This window comes from Anastrepha ludens, chromosome 4, assembly GCF_028408465.1.
Source record: "Anastrepha ludens isolate Willacy chromosome 4, idAnaLude1.1, whole genome shotgun sequence".
NCBI lineage: Eukaryota > Metazoa > Arthropoda > Insecta > Diptera > Tephritidae > Anastrepha > Anastrepha ludens.
The window spans coordinates 41,034,739-41,057,471 of NC_071500.1; the positions used below are offsets into that span (position 1 = coordinate 41,034,739).

The window sequence follows — 22,733 nt, forward strand, 5'->3', positions numbered from 1 at the left end:
ACCCTACCGCACCTTTACGGCAGCGACCACTATCCCATACTCACTTCCTTTTCTTCTACTGTAACCGTAAACACTTCACCAAGCCCTAAATTTCTAACTGAGAAAGCCGATTGGGAAAAGTTTCAAACTGTTGCTAGTAACGTCTGTGCCAAATACGCTTGTTCTGATAACATAAATAAAGAAACTACCATAATAACAAAAACAGTTCGTACTTCCGCCCACTTTTCCATTCCACAATCTGGCCGCAAAACTTTTAAGAAATCCGTGCCGTACTGGTCTACAGAGTTATCCCAATTAAGAAATGAAAAAACGCTCTTACTGGACGGAATATAAACGCACAAGATCCCATACCAATTTAATTATGTACAAAAAAGCTAACGCCTTGTTCCGTAAAAAATCGAAACAAGCTAGAAGGGAAAGCCTAAATAAGTACTCTGAGTCAATTAATCATAAGACAAACCCCAAAAAAGCATGAACTGAAATTAAAAAATTATGTGGTATTTACCCCCAACGACCATCAATCTCCTTAAGCATCCACTCTAGACCGATCACAAGCCCAAAAGAACTGGCTAACAATTTCGCAGCCTATTGGTCTGAAAACTCGCAGGATTCAAATTTTCACACAACCTTCATTTCAGAAAAAAACAAGTACCTGAACTACAACTTTAATGATCCTGATCCGTATCCAAACATCACAGATTACAAGATAGAGTTAGTTGAGTTAGAATTTATACTGTCCTGCCTGTCTGGCAAAACCCCAGGGGCCGACAGAATATCCTACCCCATGCTACAACACCTTCCGCTGTGCCTAAAGGTCAGATTAATTGACTTGTACAATAACATTTTATACCAAGGCATTTATCCACAAACCTGGAAAAACGCCGTCATTATCCCCATTCCAAAAACCAGCAACCCAGCAATAGAAATCTCAGACTTCAGACCCATTTCACTACTCAGCTGTTTAGGTAAATTTTTTGAAAAAATAATAGCCCAACGCATCTCGCGATATATAATATTTCAAACAACGGCGTCATAAGTCCACAACAACTAGCTTTCAAAGAGGGACAAAGAACAATTGACGCACTACTTCTCCTTGAACATCACGCCTCCACTGCTCTCTCTAGCAGAAATAACCTCTCAACTCTAAGCATTGTCGAGGCTCACGTCGTCTTACGTCAACTGGAGCAATGGAATCTTGGTTGTAAAATACTTAAAATAATGCATGCCTTTCTCACCAATCTCAGATTTGTTTCTAAAGTAAATAACACATGCTCCGACCCATTTTCTTTATACAATGGTATCCCTCAGGGCTCTCCACTTTCTGTGGTTTTGTTCTTAGTCGCTTTTAATGAAATTAGCCACATCATTGATAAGTATAGTAATGTTTCGTATATATGCTACGCATATGATCTATTGTTGTATTCCAAAATAAGTAATCTAAACATTTTTAAGGAAGACTTCACTAATATACTCGCTGATTTAAGTCTGAATATAACAAACGCAAGGATTTTCATATTTGCCGTAAACACAAATGTAACTACTTTACACTAGTTTACAATAATACCCAAATATTAAATACAGATAGCCTAAAGTCTTTGGGTGTAATTTTCGATAAACAATTTCGATAAACAACTGACTGCCAGATTAAACATTATTAAATACATATCTATCATCAAAACATTGTTTAATCAACTATTCTACGTTAGTTAACACAACGAAAGCACTAGTGCTATCCAAGATAGATTATGGACTCAGCATCTATGGTAACTGCTCGAAAAGTTCCATCAAACTGCTTTACTCCCCATACCACATGGCTGTAAGAAGAAGCATTCGCGCCTTCCCCACATCACCAACAAAATAAGTATATACTAGTGGAAGCCGGCCTACCCACGATCGAGGAACGATATGAACTTAACGTAAAGAGACTTATACCCAAGCTTTTCCTTTGCCATAACAACAAACTTTACGAGAATGTATTATCCGAGCTGCATCCGAAAAAACCTCCCAGACGCAAGTCGGCAATTTCAATCTGCATCGAATATGCCAGAGAACTCGGCATCCTTAATCCTTCCCTTCGCCAAAAGGAATTGTCTCTGCTCTGGAAGATAACAAAATCTCAATTCCTATTAAATTTAGAGAAGCACATGAAGAGCAGTACAAGTTCGACAGTGTACCAACAATTTTTTACGGAGCACACAAATGCTCTGCCTCCCGAATGGTGCCTGATTTTCACGGATGGTTCAAAAACCGACACAAATACTTCGTTTGCCGTTGTTGATTCTCATGGAGCAACAATCAATACTTCCCAACAATTCTTCCGTCTACATAGCTGAAGCTGCAGCTATCTTCAACGCAATCATCTTCGCAGAAAGCAACAATTTAAAAGCCGTAATTTGCACCGATAGTAAATCAACCCTACACTCCATAATGAACAGAAAGAACAAATCTTACTTAATCTCCTGCATACGAAGCAAACTGATCGGTAACTGCAATCGTGTGAAACTTATGTGGGTACCAGGACATGCGGGCATCAAAGGAAATGAACTGGCGGACGAAAGAGCAAAGCTTGCCTCATAGTAACCCCTTATAACCTTTGAATATATCACTAAAAAAGACATATACAACTTTATATCGCATCACCAACATAGCACACTAATGGTATTATGGAGTTCCAACATACACCAATATACCACACATAATCCGTACAGGAAAACACCAAACTATCCAGCAAGCTGCCGTTGCAACGACGTCAAAGCATTCGCCCGCTTAGGCCTGGGACATACAATCGCCACACATTCGTATCTACTACAGCGTTCCAGCCCTCCCAGTTGCTGTCACTGCCCAAGATTGGCCTTAACCGTCAACCACCTACTTGATGAATGTCCACATTTCGCAGCAATAAGAAAAAAATATCTTCGATAGCCAAACACCTTCTTCGCTATTAAATCCTACTTCTCCAGAAAACATATTAAAAATATCAGAATACATATTACGTACAGGATTAAAACCCTTAATTTGATATAGACAACTACATCTTAATAGCTAATTTCATCATACCCTCACTTTCACGTATAAGCCTTAATTAAATGTATCCTTCTTTATATCCGCATCAGTTAGCCGAAGGCCCTGGCAGCCAGTGCTCCTTATTTCGTGTAAAAATAATTTATTGTTTTTCCTTGCTATAAATAAATAAATAAAATAAAGTAAAGCTATATACATACATATATTTCCATGTACATACGTATGCATATAAACAGGTTGTTGAAAAATATGCGCGCAGAAAGGTGCAAATACAGTTAATAGTTTTGAGTTAAACCGGATACCGGCTGCTCCAGATCATATTGCGGCTAACAATTCTTTTAATTGTGCGTCTTCTTATTGGAATACGAGTTGCAATGACATTGACGCGTTTACTGCTGCTGCTTGAATAGAAGCTTATAGTAAGTGCAGTGGAAACCATTCAAAAAAAGTTAGTTCAAAGAAAAGTTGAGCTCATTATAAAAATACTTATGCGCGTATTTCGTGCAAAAAGTTAAAAAGATTCTGCCGATCTTATATTCGAAATAATAATGTGAGAAAATTCGCTACACCAATTTGCTGGGAAATATAAAAAAATATATATATTTATTCATTTAATAGTCTAAAAATTCAGTATTACTTACGGACTATGAAAAACAGATGAAAATAAATTAAACTTATAATTTCCTTGTGTCATTGTAATGAACGAAAGAAAATGTAACATTTCTTATAGTTTACAAAGAAAGAATATTAGATAATATTTTGAATTTAGTTCAAGAATTCATTTAGTAACAATTTGAAGTGGTACTTTGTTGAAGAAAAATCTAGGCGGATATGATTTTGGAGCGCATTAAATTCTATTAGTTCTTGAAATCGAAGTATAGAAGCAAAATTAGTTCTAACCATTCCTAACCAGAAAATATCGTGCTTCCGAATATTGAAATAAATTTTCTGGAGTATCGAGGGGGAGAAATCGAAAACGTTTTTTAGATTAACAAGCCAGAACCGACTTTTATAGGATGGAATTAGATCATATTAATATTCAAAATATTTTTTCTGGACACATTCTAACCTACTAATATGACAAGCATTGGGCCTCCAAATAAAGACGGCGTATTCCAGTTTCGAACTCACCAGAGAGGTACCTAGATTAGATAGATTCATTGTGAGGTTTGCACTTCGACCTCATGGCCTTTTGTGCCCTCTACTCATCACAGTACCTCATCCAGACCCAGTTCCCTTATTAAACCCAGGATGGAGCTGGGTTGGATTGAGCGTATGTGCTTTTCTTCTGGCTGCTGTTAGCCAAGATGTCTCAATCTTCTCCGCGCTATAACGCTGCATTCCAGGATAAGGTGCATTTGTGAGAGATGTATATAATAACTTTAGAAAATGTGAATCAACAAAGTCCGAACTAAAACGTCGAGCAAAAGCAAGTACAGGATATGATTTTGCAATACTGCAATTAAATGTCTTTGGAAAGAGAATTTAGAGTCAAGTACCACACCAAGACCAATAATTTCACTTCGATTTAATAAACTAGAGCCACCAATGTGGTAGGAAGTGGGTAAAAGAGAACAAAATTAAGAAAAAGAATTATAAAAACCACTTGCTTATATTTAATCTAACTTTTTCTTTTACACCAAGCAACGAAGTTATCTAAATCAAATTCAGGATTTATAGAGTCCGCTGTACTTTCAATCATCAGCTCCCAAAAATTTAGGAATTATTTAGGAACTATTTATATATAGGAACTATTTTGGACTAAGTAGGCAATTGAGTTGTAAAATCCTCTCTCAACGAACAAACCTAATATTCTATAAGGCTTTGATCATGTTCGTCCTAACGTATAGCGCAGAAGCTTGGACGATGACAACATCCGACGAGGCGTCCCTTGGAGCGTTTGAGAGAACGATTATACAGAAGATTTTTAGACCTTTGCACGTTAGCAACGGAAAATATCGCAGGCGATGGAACGATGAGCTGTATGAGCTTTACGACGACATAGATATAGCGCAGCGAATAAAGATCCAGCGGCTACGTTGGCTGGGTCATGCGATCCGAATGGATACAAACGTTTCCGCTCTGAAAGTATTCGATGCAGTACCAGCTGGTGGTAGCAGAGGAAGAGCAAGGCCTCCTCTGCGTTGGAAAGATCAGGTGGAGAAGAACTTGGCTTCTCTTTGTGCTTCCAACTGGTGCCGGTTCGCACGAGAAAGAAAAAGGGGAAATGGCTGTCACGCTTTGTTAAACTCGGCCAGAATCGCGCAAATGGTTATCGCGCCAATCAAGAGGACCTAGCTACTGCCCTGAGGTACAACAGGGGACGCAATAAAAAAAAAATAGATGACGGAATATCAATATTTACAACACATTTCCGAGAGCAGAGATAGGATCTAATCCATTATAAAAGAGTGGAGTGAAATCCTAAAGCCCTCAATTTAGAAATTTTATCAAATACTTTTGAAAAGCCTGTGGGGACAGTGTTAACTTAAACTTTTTTTTGAAAGATGATATACAATATTCAGAAAACACTGCAAGATTTGAAACAGTGGATCTACCTCTCATAAAACCGTGTTTATTTACAGAGATAAACCGGTTAACTACAAAATAAATTTTATCTTTCACTATAAGTTCACATAATTTTGAAACCGTAATCAATTTGGCAATTGGTCTATAATTGGCAATATTATTTGTATTGCCACTTTTGATCAATGGTTTAATTTTTGTTACTTTCCGCGCATCTATGAACTCTCCACGTTCAAGGGATTTTCAGAACATTAATAAAAGTGAATAGTCAGTTGTAGAGCAGTCGTCAGATTTTGTTGATGCCTTAAGTTGTCGAATTCCATCTTCAACATCAGAAAGCATTAAGGCTAACGAACCAATATTGACTTAGGAATTCATGCTCAAGTGACACTCATAATTCAAATCTGAGTCTAATTGGAAATTTGAACGGAGGAAATCTCCAAAAAGATTACCTGCATCTATAGAAGAATATGCCTGAGTTTCATTATAAAGTGTGGTTAAGTTTCAAGGGCCGGTATTGGTTTTGAATAAAATACAATTTTTTTAGGAAATTATTGTCATTTCTCTTTATTATGATAATATTGGTATGGCTCAATTTTGGGTGGAACAAAATATTGGCCAAATGACCGCACACCTCCATCCGATGGTCAAAATTTAGGTGTGGTTCACATTCAACATCAGCCCTTGAAATTTAACCACCCTTTAGTAGAGAACAGAACGAATACTTGAACATGATTTTCTGACTTAACATATCGGCAGAAGGAAATAGGACTTAAATTTATGTCCAAATTGAATTTAAATATATAATTTCGCTTTAAATTACTATCCAAAGATTCGAGTACTCTACAAAAATGTAAATATTTAACTTTATGAGTGATGGAGTGTGAAAACTTAAACTTTTTGAAATATTTATTTTTCATTTATCTTAAGCTTCAAAATATCTTAACAATCGGCTACGTCAACCCCAGTAAATAAGGAATCCCAATGTAGAATATCAAGAGCTAAATTAATTTTATTAAAATGAAAATTTCTAAAACAAAAACGTAGTCACATTATCAGGTGCAGACAAGAGGTAGTCATAGGGTATGCGCATTCTACAGGGTGGGCCATATAGCGTTTGCTTTTTGAACCACCTATTTTTTTGAGAATGGTAACACAAATGACATGTCAAATGTGTTCATAATTTACTGAAAGGTTTAACATTTACGAAATGGGGCACTATACGCTTAAACAAAATTGGGAAATATTGAAAACCTATTCCCAAAGTGGTGAGTTTTCTTCTTCCGCGGTTTTAGTAAATGGCGAGCGTTACCGTGACATGCTTAACGAGTTTTTGTTTCCAAAAATTGAAGAGGATGACATGGACGACATTTGGTTTCAACAGGACGGGGCAACTTGTCACACTGCCAAAGTTACACTCGAACTTTTGGCTACCGTTTTTGAATTCCGATATCAATTGGCCGCCTCGGAGCTGTGATTTGAGCCCGTTGGACTATTTTTTGTGGGGAGCCATCCAGAGACGATTGATGCTTTAAAACACGAAATCGAAGTTGCTATTTATGAAATTGGAGCCCAAACAATCGAAAATGTGCTTAAAAATTGGGTTGATCGAATGGCCTACTATAAAGCCAGTCGTGGCAGTCATTTGAACGATATTATTTTTCATTCATAAATGACAATGTTCAATCTTCAAAATGAAGAAAAAAGTTTGAAAAGATATTGATTAGTTTTTTTTTTATAGCCGATTCAAAAAGCAAATTTTACATGGCCCACCCCATAGTACAGCGAAAATTATATAATCATTAATAAAAATGAGATCAAGAATTCAAGAAAGACTATTTGAGAAACTATTTATCTGAGCCAGTCAAAAACTCAAAAAAGTGTCAGTGAAATTGGTTTCAGATATACCTCTAACATTGTTTTATGTCCAATCTATATATCAGCAATACTGGACCATTCAATATTAATAAGATTGAAGCCACCCAGAGCACAAAAATTGTCCTTATTAGATGTTCGAGCTAAAGCGTTATCCCCATGCGCTTTATTTATTTATTTTGTTTTTATATCCTTGGTCACTCGGCTCGGCAGGATAGGGCCTCGCCAATACTCTTCCATCGTACACGGTTCTGGGCTGTTATTTTTGTGCCGTCCCATGTGATGCCCGGCATCTGCTAATTCGCGCAACATGGACCTTCGCCATGTGATCTTTGGCCGACCGCGACTCCTGCTGACTTTCCGGTTCCAGTCCAGAGCCATTCTTGTGATGTTATCTGGTAGTTTTCCAATTGTTTGACCCAACCATCGCCACTTTCTACATTTGATTTGCCATAGGATGGACTCCTCATTCGTTGATCACTCATGTCACAGCGTGTCATTGCTGATGGTGTTCAGCCAGAATATTCTACAGATGATGCGGGGGCATTTGTTGACGAAAGATAGTATGCCTCCGTGTGATGCTGTTGGAGACCAGCTATGTTCCACTTCGTTACAACAATCCAGACTTCACATATAAGCTGAATATTCCCAGTTTAGTGCGCCTGGAGATTTGCGAACTCGCTCGTACTGTATGCATTCACTCGAACGCCACTCTTGCTTTGTTTTTAGTCTGCAGTTGACATCTTCATCTGCTCCATCATCTGTCGTGATAGTGCAGCCCAGGTAGCAAAAACTTTTGACGAATTCCACCAGCCAATTATTATAGGTCTTGCTTTATTGTGGTTGAATCTAATAGCCTCGGGCTTGCCCATTTTGACCTCCAGTCTGACTGCACGTGCCAGCGTGACTCGTCTCTCCGCCTTCGCTTGCATGTCAGTGAGTTTGGAAGAGAGGAGGCATGTCATTGGCGAAGTCCAGGTCCTCAAGATGTCTGTGAAACTCCATACGATGCCTCTTTTGCGCAGGATCAATTGACTCATAACGTCGTTTAGGACGATGGCGAAGAGAAAGGGCGGCAGGAGACAACGTAGAGTCGGACCAGCATTTGAGCACTTATTCCATTCGCCCGGAAACAAAGATTAGCCAGAAACCCGTTGGGATTACTTGAGATAAGGTTATTCTCAAAACGAAACTCGATATTACTGTGAAACATAACGAACTTTTCCCATTTTTCAAGTAATCGATAACTTCTTATAAGGTGTTCGCCAAGTTCTGGTGAAATTGAGTTCTACATACGTTATCCTTTGGAAGATAGCTCTTTTAGGGAAGCAGTTGTATAAGATGTATTAAACTTTGATACGTCCGATTCTTACTTATGGTGCTTAAATCTGGACTGCTGGCGATTTGAAAGCACGATAATGAGAAAAATCTACGGTCCTATTCGGCTTGAAAACGGCACTTATCGCATCCGTTACAACAACGAAATTGAAAACCTTATTGGTGGTGAAAATGTAATACGTTTTATTCAAGCGCAGCAGATTAGTTGGATTGGCCACATCATAGGAATGCCCAACGAAAGAATCCAAAAAGGGTGTTTACTTTGCGTCTAATAGGAGGAAGAAAGAGAGGCCGACCAAGAAAGAGATGGCTTGATGATGTCGAAGCAGACTTAAGAGCGATGAATGTTCGTAATTGGAGAAATGAGGCAAGAGAGGGACTGAATTGGAGGAGGATTGTTGGTGAAGCTATGGTCCACCACAGACTGTGAAGCTAAGAGAGAGAGAAAGAAAAAGTTTCACCACTTGTGGAGAATTGAATGTTTTAAAATGATTTCGACCTTCCTGAATCCCTATTTGTACTAAGTCTTGCTTACTCTTACTTTTAAGTTTTATCTCTAAGTATTACCTTTAAGCCATTTTATATCCCTAGTCAGTAAGATTTGGTTATGATGGACTTGATAAATTAAATTAAATGAGATTATTTTTCAATAAAATTACTTACATGTTTTACATATTAGGTTTTACTTTACAAATTTAAAACATTTTCAATCTGTATCAGTCTTTTTATTTAAGGAAAGCAAACATTTTTACTTTCTGTTTCTTTTTTTCTGGAAGCGTTTGTTCTTGTTAATGTTAATGTTAATATCTCCCTCGCTCCCACGTTCCCTAAGCATTTTGTATGCCTGCACGATCGCAAAGACTTCTGCTTGAAAAACACAAGCAGTATTTGACAATTTTAAGTAAATAGATAAATTGGCTGATTTATAGAAAACTCCTGCTCCGACTCCCGATTCCATCTTGGAGCAGTCAGTGAAGACACAGGTACCAGCTTCGATGCAGATTTTCTCCTCATTCCAATCCTGCTTGCTTGGAAAGATTGCCCTGCCATGACCTTCAAACTCCAGTTTGCGGATAGAGACATCTGTTCGAAGTTCAGAGAAATGCGGTGTTAACTGCCTAAAAATGCGACCATGTCTTTTGAGGCCAGAGGCCAACCTCTTTTAACCAGATTACACTTTGAGCAGCGTTAACCCTGTAATTACTTTAAAAGAAGTTCTGCAGTTTATAAATTATAATATATTGACCGTTTTCTTGAAAAATTTGAATCTTTCGCCCAATAAAGGCTGAGGTAATCCTTTGAGGTGTAGTGGCCTTCAAAGTTGTTCAGGCTTTACAGCCATTGCAGGCATTGGGAGTAGGCAACTTCATGCGATAATTTTCAGGCGGAGATTTACTCGCAATGTTTACGTTTTGCACGAACATTTGGGGGCGTTGCAGTAATTTATATTTCATTGTTATAAATATCTGCGCATTTTCCACTTTAGCTAAATTTAATAATAAAATTAATGCTTTCTCCATATCATATTGTTACATGTCTATAGTCACGTCCCCGCTATCAACTGTATAAGATGTTTATTCATCATACCCGTTAAATTTCCACAATTTTGTTCGCTTAACGCTAATCCATTTAGCCATGCCCATCCGTCCGTGTGCATGATAGCTCGAGCAAAAACTAATATATTTCAATGAAAATTGGTACGTACTATATATAACTCTTTGTCCAAAGCAGCTGGTACTGCAAATAAAGGGTTTTCCAATAACAGGTGTTACAGGTGAATGGATTGAGCTATCGAGAGATGATTAACGATTTTTTATAGCCGGAATTGGATGGTATTGATTTGGACAACGTTTGTTTTCAACAAGTCATCGACTAACATTCATAGCGTACGGTTGTGTTTAGTAGCGATATCGGTGATTTTCTTTTGCGTTTCATTCGCGTTCTTTTTCAACTTTGTTTCAAATTTGTTTTACTCATTATCTTTAACTTAATAAGATGTCCAATTTTTTCTGGTGCTCTAATAAGGTTTTAAGGTAAAATGTCCCCTGGGGTTCTCTTGGAGATAACAGGTTTGCCTTGTTGTCCTCAAGTCCCAAACCAAAACGAAAAAAAGTACAAAATATTACAAAAGAAATATTTCCGGCTCTACCTTCGGTGAGGAAAGATAACCCTAAATATATTGCAGGAAGTGCTATTAATTCCAACAAACCACTAAACAAATATTCTTGCTTTGCTGTCCACAAAGCTCTAAAGAATATTTTCTCAGAAAACATTGAAATATCTAACCTAAGAGATGGCAGCCTATTGCTTTTTGTGAAGATCGCTTCAGTTGCGAAGAAATTTTTGGCTACTACTAAACTTATTGGAATTTGCGATGTAAAGTTCGAAATGCACCATAACCTCAATCATTCCAAGGGTACAATATTTGCACCTTGTCTCAACGACATTCCTGAGGCTGAGATAGTTGAGATTATGAGCGAACAAGGGGTAGTTTCAGCGTATAAATTTGTCAAACATATTGAAGGTCAAACTATTGCCAGTGGTGTAGTTTTACTTACATTCGATTTATACACATTACCAGAAAAAGTTGAGGTCGCCTGGTATACCACCAAGGTAAGGCCGTATTACCCCAACCCAATGAGGTGCCGAAATTGTCAAATTCTTGGCCATACCACCAAGCGCTGCAATAATACACCTGTTTGCGACACATGCGCTCTCCCCCCTCACACCCCCTCGCCATGCTCCCGTACTCTCTGTGTAAATTGTTCGGGCAACCATGCTGCCTTTAATAGAACATGCCCGAAACATGTGCAAATTGAAACAAATAATTGTCATTAAAACGGACAAGAAGTGTAGCATGCGTGAAGCAATAAAAATACATCGAATGCAAATTCCTCCTGCTCTTAATGAGCATTCCCTCTCCTTTTCAACAGCAATAAAAAATTCAACTTCCAACCAACAAATAAATCCCAACAACGAAATTAGCACTAGCAATCTCCAAAATAACTCTACTCATAACAGTAATGAAAAGATACTTAAGAGAAACTCTTCCAACGAAAATATTTCAAACACACCAACTACATCATTCAAGTCAACATCAACCTTATCCTCCAACAACAATTATAATATTCACCTAGAAACCGGTTTCCTCTCCTCTAGCAGGAACAACGATAATATCAGCACCTGTAACATAAACGCGAAAGAAAACAATGAAAACACCGATAGAACTATTGATCTCGCAGCTATTAATGCAGTTGATAACTACACTACTAACACCAAGATTACATCCTTACTCTCACAGCTCTCTTCCTCCGACACTTCTTCACCTCCCCCTCCATTATCTGTCTATAGCAATGAAATCCATTCACATAACATAGAGTAAGTGATGCGAATATTACAGTGGAACATAAATGGTATTTTTAATAACTACGTCGAACTAAAAATCTTAATTAACGAATTTCAACCAGAAATAATCGCATTACATGAAACTCACATTCCATTTAATAAAACTGCATACCCTCCAAATAAATACATCAGCTACTTTCATAATTTCCCTCAGAACACCAGTTGTAAGCAAGGTATTGCATTCTTCATTAGAAGAACAATTAACCATAAATTAATAACTATTAACTCTAATATATCATGTTTAGCTATACAAATAGTCATTGGTTCCAAAATTACCATTCTTAATTGCTACATCCCTCCCCATCAAAACTTTAACTGCAAGGAGTTAATTGATTTAATTAATATATCAACCCCATTAGTAGTCTTGGGAGACTTTAATGCTTGGAGCCCCTTATGGGGCTCTAAAACCACTAATGGTAGAGGAAAAACCATTGAAGACCTCAGTTTATCTCAAAATCTTATTGTTTTAAACGATGGCCAACCAACGCACTTTTCAACCCACAAATCTTTCACCCATCCTGATGTAATCCTTGTTTCCGCATCCATTTCTCCCAAATTTTCCTCTCGCACTTTAAGTGAACTACATGGCAGCGTTCACTTTCCTCTGATAACGTCTATTTCCATTCCAAAGTGGTACGAAGTCAAGCCAGTATCAAAGTTTATTACAGATAAGGCAGACTGGGTTAGGTTTCAAAGCATTGCTGTTGATTTAACGAATAAAAAACGAGTATCACACAACATCAACAGGGTAGCAGCTAATATTAAATCAATAATCCGTTCTTCTGCCCACATATCAATACCACAAACAAGCACTAAAAAATTTTCCGCAAAGTTACCTTATTGGTCTAACTTGCTTACCTCTTTGAGAAATAAAAAACAAACGTTTTGGACAATATCTAAGAAAACAATGAATGATTCTAATTTAATCAACTTCAAAAAAGCAAACGCAGTGTTCAGAAGAGAGTTAAATGCTGCTAAAAGAAAATCATTGGAAAAAATTACGTCCAATATCACCCCTTCTTCTAATCCTATACAGATTTGCTCTGACATAAGAATGCTAACTGGTTCCTCCCCTCGTTTTCACATACCATTCGTATACAATGGGCAAAAATCTATTTACTCTCCACAAGATATCGCCGAACTATTTGCCAAATCTTGGTCAGCTTATTCACATAATTGCAATTTTCATCCCACATTCAACACTCAAAAAACCCGCTTCATTCATTACAGTTATCCAAATTCTTCCCCTTCACCCAAAGCCTCCTTAATTGAAATGTCAATTTCAACTTACGAATTTGACTCCACGATTTTTAAAATGTCAGAAAAAACACCTGGGGCAGATAAAATTTCCTACACAATATTGAAAAATCTACCCTACGCCTTAAAGAATAGTCTAGTAAATCTTTATAATGATATATTTACTTCAGGTGTTTTCCCTCAAGCGTGGAAATCAGCCTTAATTATCCCCATCCCAAAACCAAATAAACCTTCTAACCTCACTGCTAACTACCGTCCAATATCCCTACTTCCATGTATATCCAAAATATTAGAAAAAATTATAGCGGTACGAATAATGTGGTTTGCAAAAATAAACGGATTTATCTCTTCCCACTAATTTGGTTTCCAAAAAGGCGTGGGTGTTATTGAACCGCTTTTATATTTTGAGCATTTTTCTAACACAGCTCTAGCATCAAGTAATCATGTCTCAGATTGAAGTTAGACTTTGAGAAAGCGTTTGATAGGATTGGCATCCATGTGGTACTCAGGCAACTTAAACGCTGGAAAGTTGGCACCAAAATATTTAACTTCGTTAAATCCTTCTTAAGCAACCGGAAACTCTCAGTCAGCGTGAGGAACTACAGATCGCAGACTTATAAACTAACAAATGGTATTCCCCAAAGGCTCACCGCTTTCGGTGACGTTGTTCACAATAGCATTTAACGAAATCAGTTCAATCATTACCTCTAACTCACTTGTAGAACATTTCACATACGCAGACGACGTTTTGATTTTCTCAAAAATAAAAGACCTTAAAGAAGTAACAATATTTTCTCTAGTATACTAAGTAATATATGTAAATGGTCCGAATCATCGGAAGCTATTATCTCAACGAACAAATGCTCTACCTTTCATTTATGTAGAAAACATGTCTGTCACTTTCCTACATTATCCTTCTCAAATATACTAATTCCTCATTGCAACTCACTCAAAATACTAGGTTTAATATTCGATAAAAAACTTACTTACAAAGAGCATTGTAAAGCTACTAGACTAAGTTTGTTTGCTAGACTAAATATAATTAAATTTTTGTCATCAAAACATTGTCATATACATTCACAAGTACCTGTAAATATCACAAAGGCATTATTGCTATCAAAAATCGATTTTGGGCTTTGTATTTATGGAAATTGTTCAAAAGTAAATCTAAACCAACTATATGCTCCCTACCATGCAGCAGCCCGAAGAAGTATTCGTGCTTTTCCGACGTCCCCAACGAAAGTTGTTCTCACTGAAGCTGGATTACCGGATAATTTCAAAACCGAGGTTGATACCAATTCCAGCCTTTCCTCCAAACATTAAACCTGATGAGTTCCTGTTAACAGACCTGTCTAACTTACCAAAGGAATCTACTTCTTCAGAGGTATATCTTCATCACTTCAACCAAACATTAGCTCAATTGGAGAGTGATTGGGAGACTATTTATACAGACGGATCCAAAACGGACACCAATACTACGTTTGCAGTAACAAATCAGCTTGGTGTCACCATTGCCGTCGGTTCATTGCCAACTTGTAATATAGCAGTTAAATACGCTTCCCAGAAAAGGAGAAAATTTATAATTTGCAGTGATAGCAAATCTACTTTGGATGCTATTAAGAACCAGAGAAACGAAACACCACTAGTTACAACCATTCGAAACATATTAGTTCTCAATAAAAACACTATAAGAATCATGTGGGTTCGTGGCCATTCTAGGATACCAGGAAATGTGGGCTAAAGAAGCCGACCATGAACCATTACATTTTAGTGATGATATTACAAACAAAGACTATGAATAAATTTTACGCAAGTAATTGGAATACCTTTCAGCACCCTTATAAGAAATACAATCCCACCGGAGCGAAACCTTTATATCTCTCTAATATAGCCTGTCAAACTCTAAAAAAATTCACGCGACTCAGGATTGGCCATTCAATATTTACTCACGCTCATTTGCTAAATGGTTCGCCCAAACCACTCTGTCCTCACTGCAACTCCATCGATTACTTAAGAACAGATATTAATAGTATTACCTTAATTGGTAAATTCATTTCACAAACTAGATTAAGTATATAGATCATTAAGCTCTGAACAAGCCATACAATCCATAACAGCTATCCCTAACACTCACCCCAAAAACCATCCTTCCCCTCCACCATAGTTCCTCCTCCGGGTTATCTCTCGAAGAGGTGATCACAATTGGCTACCGAAATCTTGTGATTTAACACCTTGTGACTTTTTTCTTTGAGGCCACGTGAAACAGAAGGTCTACGCCAACAGCTCAGGGCCGATTCAAGACCTCAAAAATGGAATTCGTGAGGCTATCGAGGACATAGGGCAGCCACTTTGCAATTCGGTTATGGGAAATTCCATGAAAAGGATATTGTCCTGTAAGCGTGGTCGTGGTGGTCATTTGCCTGATGCTATTTTCCATTATTAACGGCACACCTTCCTCTTAATAATGAAATAAACATCCGATCATTTATATTAAAAAATAGCATTTTTCTTTGAATATCAAAGTAACACCTCTTATTGGAAAACCCTATAGAATGCTCACTTCCCATATAACGGTAATTAAAAAAAACATTATGGTGGAAAATTCCTCAACTTTGGTACAAAAGATGAACCCAGAAATACGACGGATGAAATTGTGAAAAATGGGTGGTGCCACGCCCAGTAATGGGTAAATGCATGTATCTCGTCAACGCCTTAATAAAACTCGCCAAAACTTGTATTGCACCTCATCTCATTTAAAAATGACATAATTCTAATGAAAATTATGAAATCGGATAGAAACCGCGCTCACTTCTTGGTCTTGTTAATATTTCCGTTCGCCTGTCTGATGTTACAAACTATAACTCTCATTATCCATGCATTTGTTTCATTTCAAAAATTAATAGCCAGCCCAAATTAAATTTTGCTAAAATATGCGCAGGTATATAAAAATCGGTTTGGACCGAATTTAGCCTTCCCCACGTGTTCTTATTTTAAACTTTCTTGAGTGAAGGAGTTTTAAAAATACCTTTTTTGTACGTGTTTGTTCTATACTTTTAGAGATCCCGCTGCAAATGCACTCAAGTTCTTAGATGTGGTAAACATGAATGATAAGTCGCAAAAATCGCATTTTTACAAAAATACACTAATGGAAGTGCTGCCGCTGATACCGAGGGTAAATATAAGCAGAACTTGTATTATTTATTATGCATATGTACATATATACAAGTGTATTATATACCTAAGAGTGTGTATGCTTCAGAGGCCACTTTGGTTAAAACGCATGGGATACTAAACGCGCTTGTATATGAAATACCAAGGAACCCACACAGCAGAAGTGAAAAACTCACTTTAAAAAACAAATCATTATTGCAACAAGTGTAGTGACCGTAAAAGTTAAAGAACCCACTATTAAACTGATATTGCTAAAATATTATATAATATCTTGTTTTCCGTGAAGTTGAGGGTAATTAAACCCGAATGGTTGACCGAGTCAGGTGTTTTTTGAATGGCAAAATAAAATTTTGACACGTTTATGAGACATCAATTGCATGGCACATAAAAGTACCTGCAGCCATGAAATGAAATTTGAAAAGGTCGAGCCAAAGAGCACCAGGAGATTTGGTGGCTCCTAAAACAGTCAGGCTAAAAAGCCCATTGTATTTAAAGCTCTGGAAAGGGGGTAGATAATCAAGAAGGGAAGGAGAAAAGTATCAGAGAAAGAGATTGGAAAGAATAGAGACAGAGAGAGATAGTTAGTCCTGTGAGAATTTTCCAGATTCTTTGGCAAATCTGTAAATATTCTCTAGTTTTAGAGAACGAATGCTCATGACATCGGAACCCAATACTCGTAGCCGTGCTCTAGCAAAGGCAGGACACTCACAGAGAAAGTGTTCAGTGCTATCCGCCTCCTGCAAGCATGACAGGCATAACGGGTCCTCGATGATTCCAATGGTGGTCATATGCTGGCCTCATGGGTTGTGTCCTGTAATATGGTAATACCGACCATCAATCGAACGTCTTTCCTTCCAAGTTTTAGTACAAAGTTTGACAGTTTTCTGTTCGGACTTGTCACAAAACACTTTGCAATTCTGCAGCGTTCCAGACCGGACCATCGCTCTTTATGTAGATTGCCTCTGGCCCCTGTAGGGCAAAGCTGATCCACGGTTGGCCAATTCGTCGGCAATTTCGTTTCCTTGAACACCGGAGTGTGCCGGAACCCATATAAGTACAAGCCTGTTTTGTCTTGCGACAGAACTAAGCTTCTTTTCACATTCTTGAACAATCTGTGAGGTTTGCTTCGCGTTCTCCAGAGCCTTCAGTACAGCCTGACTGTCACTGAAGACTCCAATCTGTTTCCCGCTCCATCTTCGCTCGGTTATCCATTAGGCTACTTTCAGGATGGCAAAAACTTCTGTTTGGAAAACAGTTGCCATTTCCCCCTAGCATAGTGATACTTATTACTATCGTTTAAGTACCATCCGGCTCCAGACCCTATTTCATTCTTGGACCCATCGGTAAAGAAAATATCCGTCAAACTTCCCTGCATGCATTCTGAGCAATCCAATCACGCAATGGAAATCTGACATCCAATTTCCTTCCAAATGAAACTCTGGGTATCAGGTCATCTTTAGGTGCCAAAAACAGTGGATACTGCTCCGACAGCAACTTAAAGATTTCTCTGTGTCCCGAAGTTCCATCTTCGTGCCAGAAACCATATTGATGGAGTCTCCACATACACACATACACTTCTTTGCAGCCTGTATAATTCCCGGATTGTGGACTTAACCATGCTCCGTCGCCACTAGACCACAGAAGCGTAAGTGATGATTGGTCTGATAAGTGCTGTGTATATCCATGGAACCACAGCGTGTTTCAGACCCCAGGTTTTACCAAAGGCTCTACGGCATTGCTGAAAAATTTTGAATGCACGATTCACCTTCAGTGAAACGTGTGTCTCCCAAGTCAGCTTCTTATCAAAGATTACTCCTAGATATTTAACTTCATCGGAAAGACCAAGTGTCACACCTTTCAGCGTTGGAAGACTAAGTCCATCCAATTTCCGATTTCTCGTAAACAAGACTATGGTTCTTTTGTTCGGATTAACGGAAATACCTTGTCTCATGCACCAGTCATCGATTTTGTCAAGAATCCTCCGCACTTTCGTGCAAAGCCTCCTTAAGGATTTATCTGATGTTAGCGCACAGACATCGTCCGCTTATGCTTGGACGTGAAAACAGAGTTCCTGCATCTCCACTAATAGAGAGTCTACGACGAAGCACCACAGCAGCGGACAAAGAACACCCCCTTGGGGACATCCTTGCTTGGCCCTGACTGTGATTTGCTCGTCACTGCTCCCACCTGCGGTTAACAGCCTATCAGAGAGCATGGAATATATCCATTTTACAATGGTTTGATTAAATCCGTGTCGTTCGGCAGAAGAACATATCGAGCCGAAAGTGGCATTATCAAAAGCCCCCTCAATGTCCACGAACACGCCCATTGTGTATTCGTCAGCTTCCAGCCCAGCTTCAATCTTGCTAACAAGATCGTGTATGGCTGATTCACATGATTTTCCACTCTGGAAAGCGTGTTGATTTCTACTAAGTGGACTTCTCGGCAATACACCCACTCAAATATGTTTCTCCACCACTCGTTCCAGACTTTTCAACATGAACGATGTCAAACTGATTGGTCTACAACTTTTTGCTAGGGAATAGTCATCTTTTCCTGGTTTCGGAATAAATACTACTCTTACGCGTCGCCATTGGGATGGTATATAACCAAATGCAAGACAGGCTATGAAGATCCTTTTCAGGGCCTAAATCAGCCTGTCTCCTTCTTTTTTAAGCATTGCTGGATATATTCCGTCAGATCCAGGGGACTTAAAGTTCTCAAAGGAAGACAAATCGAAAACCTTATCGATTCCTTTGTCACTATCCGACTAGCAATATACCAGCTGTACGTAGAGGTTCCACTGTTGCCACCGTTTTTGTTCATGCGACTCTCTTCTTGAGAGAGAGTTCTACTACCCGGAAAATGGGTTTCGAGTAGAGCATTAAACGTTTCCGATTTGGAAATGGTGTATGAACCATCAGGTTTTCGAATGGAATCCAGCCTTACTGAGCGGTCTAAATGAAGGACCTTACAAAGTCTCGCTGTTTCCCTCATTTCTTCGACGTTACTGCAGAAATTTCTATAGGTCAAGTTAGGCTTTCCGTACTTTTTTCTTATATTCTCTCTGTGTAAGTCGATGATTAGCCCAGTCCCCTTCTGTTTGGGCCTTTAAGACCTTATTAAGAAGTTTTCTGGACCGTACACGAAGCTTCGACAGTTCAGGGTTTCACCAAGTCCCCTGTCTGCTTTGCCTGAGGGGGCATAGTTCCTCAAAGCAATTGATTAAAGTACCTTCTAATTTCTTAGTAGCATCTTCAATCATTTCTGCTGATTTGAGTTTTTTCAGGTTTGGTAATCGCTCTGTTACAAGCTCACCATACCTGCCCCAGTCCACATTTCGCGGATTCCTACCGGAAGGTATTGATATTGTTTCAAAGCCCAGACGGAATTCGATAAGACGGTGATCAGAAAGAGAGTCCTCTTCCAAAACTCGCCATCGGTTCATTTGCTGCTTCCCCACACAACGTTCTGTGAATTTGCATCACAGCCCACTACGAGTATTAGCCCCAGATTCTGCATACTTGACCACTTCTCTTATCTCCCTCGAAGGAGGTGGCTGTAAAGAGTCGTAGGTAGACCGAAACTATGATAGCTTCGACACTGTTACCACTCTTCCAGTACTTTATTTTTGCAGCAACGATATCTCCGGAGCGTAGCTCTTTTAACATTGTGTGTTCGATCAACCTTGTCATGATAATACATGCTCGCGGTCTCACATTCCCTTCACAATGAAGTATTTGTCTCCACGACATAGCACCTAGACCACAGATACGCTTGTGACATACCCATGGTTCTTGTATTAGTATTATGTGTGGGTTTGTTTGCAGTTTTGCATGCCTATGGCACAGGAGAGCCGTAGACGCTTTGCCATGTTGCAGATTTATCCGTGTAAATATTACTTCAGTCATGAGACTAAGTATATTAACGCTTTTTCCTCCACCTCATCCTGGAACCGGAAGTGGATTCGCCCCAGATGTAGGTGAGGACGGCACCCGTACTTCGAGTTAAGAACCTTGAGGGACCCAAGTTCGATACCCAGTGCAAAGTGGGAACCCGCCTCCGAAGTGGTAGCGGATTTCTGCCTGGTGCACGAGTATACTCTCCAGAGAGTCGTGTCAAGATCCTTATTCTGAACACGGATGCGTTTGAGGAGTTCTGCTGAATTACAGGAAGGACCCGGAATCCAGACACTCGCTCGTACCAGCCTTTCTTCGCTACTTTCAACAAGAATGAATTTGCTGTTTTCGCAGGCTGGAATTTTTGCTATCTCTTTTTCCAGCCATTCTCGGGAAAAAGCATTGGAACAGTCCACCCTTACGATGCCGCCCACCACGCTTTACCCCTCGAAAGTCGGCGCGTCTTTCGACTCACCGATAGCTTTCCAAAGATAGCTGTCAAGATAGTCTTGTTGCCCTTTGGACAGTAGACCGTCTTGTTTTTCGGTATGTATCTCAACCGTCAATGCCTTTGCTGCCATTCTCGCGAATGATTCGCCAGACGTTGACGGAAGAGTGTCTTTCGACATTTGAGGTCCCTTAGCCTTTGCCTTGTCAGGCAAAGGTTTGTCTGCCTCAGATTGGGTCGAGGATGCAGGCATTTCCGAATTCCGTCTCTCGACTTTCCTCTTCTTTGCCTTTCTCCTCTTCCCGGTCGTTGGCACAGTACACACGGAAGAGTGCAACGCTACAAAAGAATTCTCTGTTTTGCAAAGCTTTCCCGTTTCCGTTACAGGTGCCGAAGTTGGCGGAGCTTGAGTACTTACCTTAGCTAATGCTTCGCCTTCTGTCTTCATCGTTTGATCTGCCTTGCGGATAGACCAACACCTGCGTTCGACTCTCCAATAACTTCAGTCTTCTTACCGGTACGTACCTGATTCGCACCAGGTTTAACCGTTGTCAAAGACTTACTCGGTACCAGAGATCCATCTGAGTCTACTGAGAGATTGTCCGCCATCTCCACATCCTTTACAACTTGTTCAGTTGCTTCAGATCGTTTCGACGACGGTGTATCGCTCACACTCACTCGGCTCTCCATTGGCGTAGCCAATGTACCATGTTTCACCACTAGTAGTGCGCTTCCTCTGGATCCCTGGGTGCCAGTTCCGGTCATAGGGGAATGTGGGGTTCGGGCCTGCACATCCGATGCCCGAGCCGTCGATTGCTCGACGGGAGGATTTGCCGAAAGTGGGTTACCTCGTGCAGAGAGATCCTTTGTTAACCTCCAATGCAATGAAATGCATTTTATACCTCCTGCCAGGTTGTCGGTACGGTACTCTCCACATAGTGCTTGGGTGGCCACCAATTCCGCCGTTCCGCGGTTGAGTGGATACCCAATTCCTATATGGAGCTGCCCTCATAGTTCGTGGTAAGTTAATCTCCATAACATGGGGTTAACTCACCACTTAAGCCTCATCCCCGCGGCAAGGAGACCGACATGACAAGGACCTGCAGCCATAAGATGACTATACATCTATACACTCATACACCTTTTTATAGCTGACGTTGGTTGGCATTTTATGGCTAGCAAATTTTACATAGCGTACACAGATGCAAACAAAAAAATATGTTCAAAATAAACACAAAATATTTATAACTAAGAAAATCTACTAAACGGTAGATGTAGCTAACGCTTAGAATTTTAATTTCAGAAATTGTGGTGGCAAAATTTGTGGCCAATGTTGCAGGCCGAAATTAGCAACGGTGAAATGCTGGCGGCTGTCTTACAACCGACCATTAGACTCATACAAGAGGCATCGCCAAGTGAATACGAGTCGATTATGGCGCCGACAATGAAGTGAGTAGAAACAATTTTATTTTTTATTTATTTTAAATTATTTGAAACTTATATTCAGATATTTGAAATCATCTTATATACAATATTTGCATGAATGGTTTGCAACAAGAAAATTGTAAATCAGAAAAGCGGAAAAATGCGAAATTCCTTCAGAGGTTACATTTCCGTATTTGTGCTTGGTGAATTACTTTGGATTAGACTCCGACCAAAGTAGTACTTGTGGAAAGAAAGATTTATTATGGATTTGAAATTATTGATAATGCTTTAAGGTTTCCATGTGGAAGCGCTCTCCAAGGAGACTGTAGAGGTTATTATAAATTTAAATTTTTCATACGTTGAACAAA

General features: G+C 39.1%; 1 protein-coding gene across 1 annotated transcript in view; it reads left to right on the forward strand.

Annotated features, from left to right (window-relative positions):
- Positions 1-22,733, forward strand: part of LOC128862065 (uncharacterized) — a 354,012-nt gene that overhangs the window by 85,383 nt on the left and 245,896 nt on the right. Inside the window, exons 9-10 of the mRNA XM_054100472.1 lie at positions 16,480-16,594; positions 22,244-22,389. Coding sequence (XP_053956447.1) covers positions 16,480-16,594; positions 22,244-22,389 — 261 coding nt within the window. The remainder of the gene's footprint in view (positions 1-16,479; positions 16,595-22,243; positions 22,390-22,733) is intronic.